Source organism: Chrysemys picta, chromosome 5 (assembly GCF_011386835.1).
Source record: "Chrysemys picta bellii isolate R12L10 chromosome 5, ASM1138683v2, whole genome shotgun sequence".
NCBI classification, from domain to species: Eukaryota; Metazoa; Chordata; order Testudines; family Emydidae; genus Chrysemys; species Chrysemys picta.
In genome coordinates this window covers 68,402,146-68,415,794 of record NC_088795.1, presented here as the reverse complement: position 1 = coordinate 68,415,794, position 13,649 = coordinate 68,402,146, and the positions used below count along the sequence as shown (strand labels likewise).

At 42.5% G+C, this 13,649-nt stretch overlaps 1 protein-coding gene across 1 annotated transcript in view; it reads left to right on the top strand.

The window, feature by feature from the left end:
• TMEM192 (transmembrane protein 192) overlaps nucleotides 1-7,001 on the top strand; it is a 43,739-nt gene extending 36,738 nt beyond the window's left edge. The window contains 2 exon segments of the mRNA XM_008173172.4: nucleotides 1,663-1,765; nucleotides 5,543-7,001. Of these exon segments, the coding sequence (XP_008171394.4) occupies nucleotides 1,663-1,765; nucleotides 5,543-5,666 (227 nt within the window). The 3' untranslated portion in view covers nucleotides 5,667-7,001.
• The last annotated feature ends 6,648 nt before the right edge of the window (nucleotides 7,002-13,649 follow it).

The following is a 13,649-nucleotide window of genomic DNA, read 5'->3' as shown; positions in this document are numbered from 1 at the left end:
ATGACCCTTCTCAGATAAAGTTTGGGGTGGAAGCAGACCACTGAGGGACAGTCTGGTTTGATGACTTTACAACTTGCTGAGACACTTCAGCTTTAGTTATTCCTATGATCAGTCAGACAACTTGCTTCTATATAGCAGGTGGCCTAGGAAAACATCCTTTCCTCGCTAGAGAGGCTGGAATAGAAGAGAATGGACCATTACATAAAGTAGGTCATCCAAACTCTTATTTTAATGTCTGTTCTCTAACCAGATATACTGTGTGATACATCTCTAGCTTAACCAGGGTCTGAGTCCACACTAACCTGGATAGCCCAGAAAGGATCAGATACTGGGGCTCAGTTCACTTTCAAGGGGTAATATTTTCAAAAAGGTCTGTTACAATTATTAGCTTAGTTTTTAAAGCTGAATGTTTAAAGTCATTTTGATCTCTCTATACTTGTAAATTAGTAGAGATTATACTGTTTCACATGCATTTGCATGATACTGCAGTATTTGAGTTGCAGAACTGCTGGGGAGTAGTATTAAAAAGTCTTTTAAACTGTCATGGAAAAATTAGTACAAGTTATACATGCTTAATCCTCATGGGGGACTATTCTTGCACTTGGACTGAATTTGTAACCTAACTATTTCTGGATATGTTAGGAAGTATAGATTATGGACATTTTTTCAGTTTCCAACTGGCACCATTAATGGCAGTCTTGTCAGCAAACTGAGTGTGTATTGATTTTAGGCATGAAGATTGAGCTACCATGTTATCCCTGTAACTGGTCCTCTAAAATCAGATTGAGGCATACTGGCCCCAACTACACTACCCTTCCCTGTGTTTAAAAATGATAGCAGCTTCTAACAATTGTTACAGCCAATATGAATAGGGTAAAGTGCATCAAGAACTGACTAAAATCTGCTTTTAGTTTAAAGCATATTCAGCATGGACTATGATAATGGAGACTCATTTAAGTGGTATCCTATAAATGCGCACATAGGGCGCACAATCATAACTCTTCAGGAATTGACACAATCTGAGCAGCTAGTAAGTCCTTAAATAATGTGCGTTACCAATGAGTGAAACCCCGCACAAATATCAGGACTTTCATGGGGATTCTCTGAAATGTAATAGTTATTAGGACTGGTTGATCATAACTGTACAGCACTCCCACACAAGATACTGCTGTACATGAGATTGGAATGCTGAAAATAGAAAAGAAAAATGACCACTAATGATACAGACAACATGGCTCCTAACCTGCTCTCTAAAGAGTTGTTTTGTGAACTTGGCAGATTTGTACACAATTAAGAACAAGACAGTACAGACAGGTGAGAGCAAGCGACTTTCATCTTATCTTTCCTGAAAAATACAGGAACATTCCCCAGCTCTTGGGGTAGGGTGCCCGGTAACAGCCTTAAGTACAAGCAGAGTGCTGCTTGGGGTTCTCGCAGCTAGTGCAAGCGCCACAATGCTAGGCATGCCCTTATGCAATTTTGAGCAGCAGGACCAAAGGAAATGCCAATTCTTAACGTGTAACCTGACCCTCTTGTTGGGTTCCCTGGTTCTCCCTTACTGTAACCTTTGAGGCAGGTTTTAACCCTGTGTAGGACTCCAAGTTGAGGAGCCAGACCATGCTATTAAAAACTGTCTGCATTAACTACCTCTTTTTATTTCAGTGAAAATAAGCAATTTCAACAAGGCCAGGCCAAGGCCTGATATAATTGAAGAAGAAAAGATGTACGCTTACCCCAGTCGCATTACCTCGGAGATTGGATTCAGGTAACCTCTTCTGTTATCTTCAGTTAGTTTATCTGGGTAACTTTGTAAACACTTAGTATCAATTTCTGTACAGAATGGTGTGCGGGACCTTAAAGCTGTAAGGAAAAATAGAAAGGTGATATTAAAATTCCTTAATGGACTTCTGTAGCGTTTCAGCTGCTGTATAATAGACACACAAAATCAGAAACTATCAAGATGGTCCCCCTCAGCAATGGTAACTTGATAAATACAAAAATACTTAATCATGAAAAGGGTATGTCATTGCCTTAAAAGGTACATAGGGGCCATATGACCATTATTGGAAAAAAATTATATGAATCTCTACTATGATGTGCTAAACATAACTAGCTGTGCTTATTAAACTAGCTGCACTTAATCTCCTAACATAGTTGGTTTTAAGCAGTCTGTGGAGAAATACTGCTGTCTTGGATGTTATTTCAAATGTGTCTCTGTATAAACTAAGAAGCTCTTGCCCAGAAGGAGTTGGGTTGATAGCTGGGAGGGAAGTGAATTGGGTGCTCTTTGCTAGAAGGTCAGAAGTGGTGTGTGTGGTGTGGTTTGTTTTTTTTTTAGCTTGAGGTCAGGGATTTCTCTCTTAAGCTGGGGTCAGGAGCATCTGGCAGCTGGTATAGGGTGAGAAGTATATTTCCACTTTTTGGAGAGGAATTCTACAGATATATTGCATATTTTGTGTGTTGGCAGAGACCATGAATAAGCCTATTTGCAGAGACCAGTCATTCAGCCTGCTCATGTTAACCTGACAAACACCCTGACCCATGTACTTTTTTTGACTACTACATATTTCAGCAACTGCAAGGTGTTCAGATGTTTGTATTAAAAGATTAGGGTACTGGTTGTGGGGGAACTACTCCCCCTCCTCCTTGCATCTAAGCTAGACTGCACATGTAGATCAAATCTGTGACTAAATACCCCATAGGTCATGGCATACTAGCATGGAAACAGTCTGGTGGTGGGGTGCTGAGAGAAAGATCTAACAATTCTGCTAGTCAGTCTCTTCTGAACCTTGATGTTCACAATTTCAACTTCCATGCACTTTCTGGAGAAACTGATGTGCGGCCCCTCCCCACAAACGAGCAGCGCAGAAACCCAGGATGTAGGGAAGGTCTTCAGTGGTGTTATCTTATCACAATGTCTGCCTATTTGGGTCGGTGTCTCTCACTCACTCGTGTATGTGTATATATCTGTATAAGGGATCACAACCCTTATTGATTCAACTCCCCAGGGGCAGCTCCAGGCACCAGGGCAGCAAGCCGCTGGGGGCGGCCTGCCGGTCGCCGTGGGGGCGGCAGTCAGGCCGCCTTTGGCGGCGGCATGCCTGTGGGAGGTCTGCCTGTCCTGTCGGTCCCGCGCCTTCGGCTTTGCCGCCACCCAAACCGCGGATCTCCCGCAAGCATGCCGCCGAAAGCCGCCTCATTGCTGTGCTTGGGGTGGCAAAATACATAGAACCGCCCCTGCAACTCCCCTCTTGACTCAGTCTCAAACATTCTGAGAACATTTCTGCACCACTCTGTAATAAGACTACCTGTGCTGAGCAAGAGACTTATTGACCCCTCGATTGTTTAAAGAGCAGGTCTACTGTGAAAAGTTCCGTAAAAGGAGGACAGAGATATTGGAGAAGTCCACGCTTTCTTGTTCTTTCTCAAATGTCTACTTAATAACTTTGCAGGGCTGATAATTCATGGTGGGATCTGAGAAGAGCTGTTCCCTTCCTTCTCATACTTACCCAATAGTAAAAGTCCTGCAGGCCGTCTTTTGCCCTCAATAACCTGTGCAGCCCTGTTGGCTTAAGTGGATTTGTACTGGTGTAACTGACGGGCCTGGAACTGTAACTATTAAACAACTCTATTGATGTACAAGAAGAGACTGCAGCTCCATTCTCAGGGCTGCGCTGGCTCTGTAGGGTTAACAAGAATACAAACTAGTGAAGCTTCTTAAATGTGGCACTTTCTGTGCCAAGTTACTCTTCAGAGTAGAACTGCACTCTAGTACATGTAGTACACCTCTAACTCGCTATAACGCTGTCCTCGGGAGCCAAAAAATCTTACCGTGTTTTATAGGTGAAACCATGTTTTATATCGAACTTGCTTTGATCCACCAGAGTGCGCAAGACCCCTCTTCCCCCCCCCCCCCCCCGGAGCACTGCTTTACCATGTTATATCGGGTCGCGTTATATTGAGGTAGAGGGGTATTGTACTCCGAAGTCCACAAAAGTATGTATTTGGGTATATGTGGACAAGACTCTACGCATGTTCAATCACCTGTTTCAAGCTTTATAAAAGGCTTAAATTTATTAGAGCCCAAATTCTAAGATTTAAATGTGAAGTGCTCCTCCTAATGTGTTCTAAATTTAAAAAAAAAAAAAATCCTTTTGGATTTCTAAAAGTCCTCTCTAGGCCAATAAGAATGAAACTTCAGCCAGCATGTAATCTTGACTGTTCCATGTCTGAAAAAAGGCCAATGGATAGCACTACTAGTACCAATTATAGTTAAGGTTGCAAAACATTCTCCATTAAAGATCCTGTTTTCAGTTGTATAACTACCAGACTTTTGCTGTTTGGGCTGAAAGTTTCCAATTCAGATATCTGCCTCTGAACTTTTGGAACATTTTCAGCAAACATGGTTCAGCCATCTCAAAGAAAGAATGTGGGAAAGATTCTTCTTATCCATGGCTTATTTGTAGGAATTATTGGTTTTTAATTGTGTGGCTGACAAGCTGTAGCATTTCCATACTCTAGAGGGACTCAAAACTTGGCACTTTATTGTCAGGGGTTTTGTTCAGGGGGCGGAGGGGAAATAATACTATATGCACAAGGAGTTGAATTAAAGTTGAATCAGGTAACCTTAAATCTGGCACTTGCTAGTCTAGCGTGCTTGACTTTGTAACTTGAATGTTTAAATATAGTTCTTTTGGATTTACTTATTAGCATAATGGTGTTGGTGCTGAACTGCAAAGGAAAAACCGATCCAAGTAATCACTTAGTATGGAGGACACTGCTTCTTGAAGTCTCCTGTGAACTATTTTCAACTGCATCATACAAACAAGTGCTGTTCATTATTAGTTTAACTGTAAATTGGAATGCATTTTCCTGGGGTCTAAATGAGGCTAATGACCACTAAATTATAAACCTTCCTATCTATTCTTCTTGACTCTTTATGGTAAGTAACTTCTTAATTCGGGGTATAGGAAGAAGCCATTTATAGCATTCTTTAGTACAAGAGAACTGGCTAAATTCTAGCCAACAGCCAAGCACTTTGCATTTGATACTTTTGTAAGGTGACCAGATGTCCCGATTTTTTTTTTTTTGTAGGGACAGTCCCGATTTTTGGGTGGTCTTCTTATATAGGCTCCAGACCGATCCAACCACAGCTTCTTTTGCTATCAAAGAATATGGAACTCAAACATGTACTACAACATTAAACAAAACACACGGTAAAATGCTGATGGGATGGACATTAAAACTAGAAGGGCAAACGTGCCTTGTCCCAGGGACCCAGGAAGATCTAAGGGTGCTGCCTGTATGGGGCCTCTCCAATCACCTAACACCCATATAATTTTGCTAAAGGCTCAGATATTCCTCTTATGGCCCAAACTATTGTTTCAGAGTAGGAAAGTAATCAAGAGGAACTAAACCAAAGGGGTTTGTAGAAGTATCATCAGTTAGCTCCAATCTCCTTTGAGTAGTGATAAAAAAAATTGTAATATAATCGTTTAACGCACATTGTGAATGACTTTCCTCCTTTTCTTATGTCTTCAAGGGAAAGCTCAAGTTTGGAAGAAATAGTTGAAAAGCAAGGAGATGTGATAGACTATCTCCAACGACACAATGCGCTGCTCAGCAAGAGACTACTAGCACTAACATCACAGCAAATCAGAGGTTAGAAATATCCAGGAAGCTGCTGCTGCATTTTAAGAGGAATCCAAAGCAATGTAATTTGATTTGGAGGACTGACAACTCCACTTGATTACTGTCTCTAATGAAAGTAGTATAGCTCTCAAGTTGGAAGTATGAATTCTATTAGAAGTGTAAAATCTGCAGCTGGAGCTATTGTCTATTTTGAACAAACTTTCTTTGAGGACGTTAACTTTTGCTGGGCTGAAGTTGGACCTGAGCTCCCTGACTAAACTTTGTTTTAATGTTGTTCAATTGAGATTTTTTGCACTGTTGTAACAAACTCCAAACTACCAAAGTCTTCTGTGCTTCTAGAACTCAAATATTTGTTTTCCCAGAATGAAACATTGCAGGGTATGGCCCCTTCTGACTTTCTGGATTTCTTATGGTAGAGGTTGTGATGAAATCAAATATTGTAACATGCTATAACAACTGTGCTCATTGTCTACCATGTTGAGTTTTTAAAGGCTATTTATTTCAATATTCCTTAAACACAGTTCTACAGTTGGAGTGGAAGAGTCTATAGGGCAAATTGAAGAGACTCAGTTTCTGGATCAGTGTCTCTTGCTGTTGTGTGTTAAAAAGAGTAACTACACAAATGGGGAGATAAAGCAAAGATGAAGAATCAGGTGTTTTGGTCTAAAACACATCCAAGTCTCTCCTTTGTATGCAGGAAACGCAGGATTTCACGTCACTAAGCATAGTAAGTAAAAACTAGGCTCGCAGACATTTGATCAAATTGATGGCTGATCAAGCATCTAAACAGAATTTCAGTGTAAAATGTCTAAATCTGATTTTTAGAGCTGTCCTAAGTATTTGTGGCTTTTTTGCTGAACTTTTTTCCCAAGAACTATAAACAGGAACTATTCTGCATTAAATATTTATATTTGGAGAGAGTATTTTTGTAAACTACTCTCTAAACTTGTTGTTGACTCTTTAGTTCAATACAATCTCAGTATAATGCTGGGAGTGGTGGTCATCTCAGAACACCAAAGGAAAATTACCCCATCCTGTCTTGGTTCTGGGACACAACTTGGTGTCCAATTCTGTTGTAATTAATTAATAACATACGATACTTGTAGTTGAGGGACAACGGGAAAATTGGAGACTTGCTGCTATCTAACATTATTATTTTCTCCCTAGCTGTATTTTTCAAAATACAGCTGATTTTATACTGAACATTTGAGGGATAAATGAGTCTTTGTTTTTAGAACACTCAGGTTTTGATGTAACTGCGTATAACCGTTTGTACATATATCTGTCTGAAAAGCTGAGAATGTGACTGAAGTTCATGCACAATAAATGCAATTAAGGAAAAGTTTAAAGCCTTTTATGACAATGATTTAAAATGAGATCTCTTAATTTAAGGATTTTGGACCAGTCTGGAAAAGCAAGAGTTGGATATTCCCTTTTAATCTGTAATACCAGACAGCAGCATTTAGATGGAGAAGGCACTTTTCCTAAACTGCTGATCACAGTAAAACCCTGCAAAGAGGAAGAATGAAATTGGAACGGCCTTCCGAGGGAAACGGTGGGGGCGAGGGACTTGTCTGGCTTTAAGATTAAGTTAGATAAGTTTATGGAGGGAATGGTTTAATGGTAAAACATAGTTGTCAAGAAAAACCAAGCAATGGTAGGTAAATAGCATAATGGCTAAAAGGGGTCAGGATGGAGACTCTTGCCTATATGCTCGGGGTCTTACTGATCGCCATATTTGGGGTCGGGAAGGAATTTTCCTCCAGGGCAGATTGGCTGAGCCTCTGGAGGTTTTTCGCCTTCCTCCGCAGCATGGGGCAGGGATCTCTAGCAGGAGGGTCTCTGCCGATTGAAGTCACTAATAACAGGATTGGGGACTTCAGCAGCAGAGTCCAGGGAAGGGGCGGGGATGGTTTTATGGCCTGCAGCGTGCAGGGGGTCAGACCAGATGATCATAATGGTCCCTTCTGACCTTAAAGTCTATGAGTCTATAATGGGATCTACTAATTTATGAATACTCCAGGTGTTCTAAAGGTAACATGAGGGCTAGTAAAAACTTCTTAAGGGTGCCTTTCTCCAGCAAGTTCCCACAAAGGTGATAGCAGCCTTATCTATCATGGATAAGTTGCTCTAAATTCCTGCTGCCCAGAAAACAGTAAGTTAGGGTTAGCTTGATGCAGCTGGTTCCTACTGGAGCATCCCGCTGAAGCTAGCTTGTAGCAAAGTAGTAGGTAATGACATAGTCACTTACTTGGCTGTCCTTAAAGCAAACTTCTCCACTGCATCAGTGGAAGAAACTAATGGGCCATGGTGCAATAGAATAATACTTGGTACTAAGCCATGTGGGAAACCTACCTAAGTGAGAGGATAGCCCAAGCAGAGCACCTGATGGCTTCACTTACAGTGAATCCTCTAGCTCCACACCAATGGGGAAACTTTAAGATCTGAATGAAGTGCTCACAGACTAGAATCTAGCGCTTCTTCACAATCTCACTGGAACTAGGGCTCAGTCTACACTTGGAACCTATGTCGGTATAACTACATTGCTCAGGGGTGTGGAAGAGCCACACTCCTGGGCAACATAGTTACACCAATCTAACCCCCGATATAGTGTGTTATGTCAATGGGAGGGCTGCTACCACCTCTTGGGGACATGGAGTTCCTACGCCAACAGAAGTAGCTGTCCCATTGGTATAGGTAGCATCCTCACTAAGTGCTGCAGTGGTGAAGCTTCACCACTGCAAGTGTAGACAAGCCCTTGGTTTTGCTATTGCTGTCTATTGATAGGGGACAGAATCTTATATTCAGATTTGGTTCAGCTATAGCTGCCTTCTGTGACCTCAGTTTCTTTTCAGTCCCATTCTGAGACTTAATTGCTCAATCTCCTAGAAGCTTCCTTTAGAGGATCCCAGGAAAGCAAATCATAAGAGGCCTCTGAGCCTTGTGAGGGGTGAGTCTGGTGTCTCAGACAATGGCAGAGGGCAAAAAGGAACAGGATGGGCCAGGTACCACGAGATTTCTAGCCCCCAAAGGATTTCCCGAGTGGGCTGGAGGTCTTGTGAGATTTGGCAGGAGATTTGGAACCATGATAGGAGCTCTGTACTTAAAGCCACTTCCTGTTGTTGTTGGCTTGTTTTTTTTTTTTTTTTTTCCTAGTAGACAGAATATGCAGATAATCACATGGATTAGAGGCAGCAGTTTGGCAATGACCAAAAGCAACTCAATTATGCAGGGCATGTGGCTGGCCAATTGCAGCATTAGGACCAAGAACCTGTGGGGCAGCAGAATGGGCTAACAGACCTGGGGCAGCTGCTTGATGCAGGGGGCTGTGTTGCCTATCCCAGGTGGGAAAGCAATGGGGAAAAGCCAGGAAAGCGAGAGGAAACAGCAAAAGGCTAGGAAGGGAACCACATCCTAAGCAGCCAGGGATAGGGCAACTCGTGGAGAGAATGTGCAGCTGGAAAACAATGCCCACCTCTGTCCTTGTATCAGAGTGATTTCACAAACAATTGGGGCCCACTGTGAGGGTGGGGGGAGGGGGCAGGCCCTAGATTCCAGCCTCAGTGGGTGTGTTTTGGGGTTCAGCATATTCCTTCAATGTGGCCTTACGGTCTCAGGTGAGTGCTTCTGGTGGAAGTAATGGGAGGAGCTCTAGGTGACTTCAGGGTCTGGCCTGTAGGGAACCATAAGAGGAATGTGAACAGTGGGTCATAGAACACACTGGCTGTCTTCAGGTATTGGGGATGGAGGAGGGGGAACCCAAGGCCTGAGCCTTCCAGCATCTCAGCCAATGGCCTTACAGATTCCAGCCAACAGGCTCCCTCATTTCCAACCCTTCAGCCTCGGGTCCTCTCTGTGTGTGTCTGTCTGCATCTCTCTCTCTCTCTCCTCCCTCTCCCTCTGAAGTACTCCCTCTCCCTCCCCCCATTGGCTCTCTACAGCAACCTATTGGGCCATAAGAATGGTCATATTGGGTCAGACTCAGTGGTCCATCTAGCTCATTATCCTGTCTTCCAACAGTGGCCAGTGTCATATGTTTCAAAGGGCATGAACAGAACAGGGCAGTTATCGAGTGATCCAAGCCCAGCTTTTGGAGGTTTACGGTCTACTAATATTGGTCTGAATCCAGTGTCTTATACAGCTGTTTCTGATCAGTTGGGGGCCCATCTTCTCCAGTCAATGTGTGAGAAGATATGGCAGGCAGAGTATATGAACAGCAGCTGAAGTCCACTCAGAGGGTGGCTGGGGCCACACAGCTGAAAAGAGCAACATATCCAATTAACACGTGTTTTAGCCCCCCTTTTTCAGGAATTACCCCAAGGAGGAGGATTCCATATATTTGTGGAAGGTTTTGTTCAGGGTTTCAGGATCCTGTATGAAGGGGAGAGGGTGCATGTAATGGCAAATAACTTCAGATCTGTTAAAGTAATGGAGGGCACTGCCAGGGATAAGATCTAGAAAGGGTTATTTTGAGCAGGGTTGTGGGTCCCTTTTGGCTATTGCCACAGCCTAGTCTTCATATCTTCTCCTTGGGCCTTGTCACGTAAGTGTCCAGTGAGTGTCGTCTTATTCATGATCTCTTGTACCCAATAGGAGAATTATTGACTGATGTGATTAACCCCAAGCTGTGCATTATGCCCTATGCATCACTTGATGCAATGGTGCATGTAGTCGGCTTGTGCACCACTGTACCCTTGCTTGCAAAGACTGACAAAATTGGCATTCTGCCTCCTCCCGGTCTACCCGACAGACGACTCTGATCTCTTGGGGTTTTCCTTCAATAGTCAGTTTTATGTGAACAAAGCAATGCCCATGAGCTGTGCTATTTTGTGTGCAGTCTTCAAAAAAAAAAAAAAAATTCAGTACAGTGTTGGACAGGTCAGTTAGGAGGATTGCAGGATGCCAGTGGGCTTCCACTTGTTCCATATAGGGTCTGCAACTGTGGCTACCCAGTTGGGTTTGGGTGCATCAGATGTCCAGGTTATAGGACACTGGTAATCCAGGCCTATAAATTCTTCATGTGCTTTCCTGGGGGAGAGGTGGATGCAGATTGGGGGTTATAAGTGCCACTGGTTTTAATAACGTCTACTTCTTTCCTATGTCTATTGTGTATATAATGCACCAGTAGCAAGCTTGTAGCTGGGCCTTGCCTGGGATATGATTTTTGTCTTGGCACAGTATCTGGGGCATGTGCTGGGAGCAGCTCATGTCTCTCTTGCATGGGCTGGCATGTTGGCCATCATTGTTCTCCCCATAATGACCTGAGAACCTAATCCAGGCTCAAACTGACTTGAAAGCTCCCTGGGATGTTGGGCGGGAGGTGGCTGTATTTCCTGGCATGGGGATAGTATGGTTGGTTGTTCCTGGATAATCTTGGTAATGGGTCGCCTGAACTCATGTGTAGTGCACATGCATGCCCCCTACCCTGAGCTTCCTGGCTATGGGGTATTCTGAGGCAGATTTTTCAGTATCTGTTTTGGAGCGGGTCTGCAGGGCATAAACTAAATATGGATGGGGCCAAAGACAGTGACTATAGCCTAGTGGTTAGAGCACTCTGCTGGGAGGTGGGAAGCCAATGTTCAAATCCCTGCTCCATATTTGGAAGTGAGTCTCCCACATCCTTTGTGAGTGTTCCAACCTGTGGGGAAGAGGGAGGGGGCCGCACTACCTTCTCCTTTGTGGGGCTAGATATGCTACCTAATCACGCCCTGCAGGCAAAATAGGGGAACATCTAGTTTGAGAATCCCACTGAGTCTTAGGCCTGAGACTAGCAGCTGGACTCAAGCGATTGCATGTATGCTCACAAGCAGAAACTTGGACTTTAGGCATCTACAGTGTTAGGTGGCAGTTAAGCAGGAGTTTGAAGATTCAGTGATGCCTAAAGCAGCAGTTAAGCACTTAAGGCTTTTGTGAAGCTAGCCCAAACTTAATTTCCATAGCCATTTGTGCCCACTTTTAAAAGTCAAATTTGTTTAACATCAATAGGAATGTTAAAGCTAATGCTGAGCACCTCTGAACTCCCACCCAACAAACTGAGCTTCAAATAAAACACAGAATCCTTATAATTCCCTATTTTCATAACTTAAATCTCTTCTGCTTAAATTTGAGGGCCTGGTTTAACAGGATACAAGCAGCAATTCATACCAATGAACACTTAGTAATGCTAATTGTGTAACTGAAACTCAGTGTTCAGATTATGAAGCTTTTTACCTTCTTGCCTCTGAGTGGAATTCAGTGCTTTCGGCTTGCAGTAATTGAGCAAATGTATTTGTCTTTCTTCAATAAGGAGAAATAGAATGAGGGAACCTCTACTTTCATGCCATCTATGGCTTTGCTGCAGAAACTTGTGCTGAGGCATGTTATACAAAGTAGACGGCTTTCCCACAAAGCAAATGGCATGACTGGTAGGTCATGGGTTTTGATCTGATGACCAGTTTTCTGGCTTTAATTAAAGTTCAGATGTGTGTGTGTGTGTGTGTGTGTGTGTGTGTGTGTGTGTGTTTTCAAGTGACATAGTACCCATCCAACTTGGTTCAGCACACTGGGGGGGGACACAACAAACTGGCAACACATTCAGTTTTAAGAAGTTCAGAATTCAAAGTTGAAATTGGTTCTATTCACAATTAATGTGGGAGATAACTTCACAATATGCTTTTTATTTTTTCCTACTTCTAGACACGGACACATCAGCAAATACTTCATGATTCAAGTGCAGCAACGCAGCAGGCAGAATAATGTTATACCCATGTTTAGTTAGCATGTTGTACTCACTGCTCTGGAAACTCTCAAACTCCAATTTAAAAGCACAGATTTGCTACCTTTGAAAATAAGGACACTTCAGTGCCTAAAGATGGATTTAAGAGCCAACCCTGAGCCTCCCATTTTTAGAATCTCAGCCGTAACGTTCTACAGAACTGAGTAACTGCTTTTTTTAATTCATAAATGCTATGGTGGAGTAACTGTCCACTAATTTTCATTTAGGCTTACATTTCCATCCACCCTACACTTCTTTTCCTCCGACCACTACCACCCATTCCTTTATTTCCATCTCACCCAACTACTACTGTTTCCCCATGTCTCCTGTCTGTCTCCAGGATGTGAAAAAATAGTTGCACAGCCTAGTAAAAGATTAACTTTACTGCTCTGAGGGAAATTGTTGTTGAATTAGTAGGACTGATGCGTCTCTTTCCACTTCAGGGGGAGAAAGCTAGGCCTTCCTTGTGGCTGCATACACAAAGTGAGGGCAGTATCTGCAGTTTTCCCCAGGAGTCTGAAATATTGTAACTGGAAAACATGGTTATATGACCATACAAAACCCTACCTCCTGATCTGCAATTGTTAGTCTTCCCCTTCTTGCTTCCCTATTCTTCAACCTTCAATAAACATAACACTTTCCCAAATCTTCACCACATTCGTTTGTATTTTCATCTTTTCCCTTAATTTTTGTATCATTTAGAGTGGAAGCCTCCTGAATAAGGATTGGTTCAGGTAGGTTTGTACAGCATTGAGCAGAATGGGGTTTCAATCCTCATTCACCCTTTTGGACACTACCACGTTTTCCACTGAACAAAGAAAAATAGGAAAATACAGCATATTTGGAGATGCGATGTCTGCACATAACTGATAGCATCTCTGAAAATTAGAGGCCAGAAAAGTTATGTACATTATTTGAGCATAATTAATGGGCTTTATATTTTGGCTTTTGGCAAACTTGCTTAAGTTTGAGTTATGTAAAGATGTAAAAAACCTAATGTTAATATGACATGACAATGTAAGAGCAACAACAATTACTAAACATTTTTAAATTTTATATCTATTTTTAATCCACATAGCACACATTAGATTAAAAGCTGGCTGAGAGGCCTCAAAATGTAATTTTCAACAAGGAACCATTACTGAATGGGTGTATTTCTAGAGGGGTTTGTTGGCCTTAGCTCTTTAACATTGGAAGAAAACACATCACAAAGTTTGCAGATGACACACAAATTGGGGGCGTG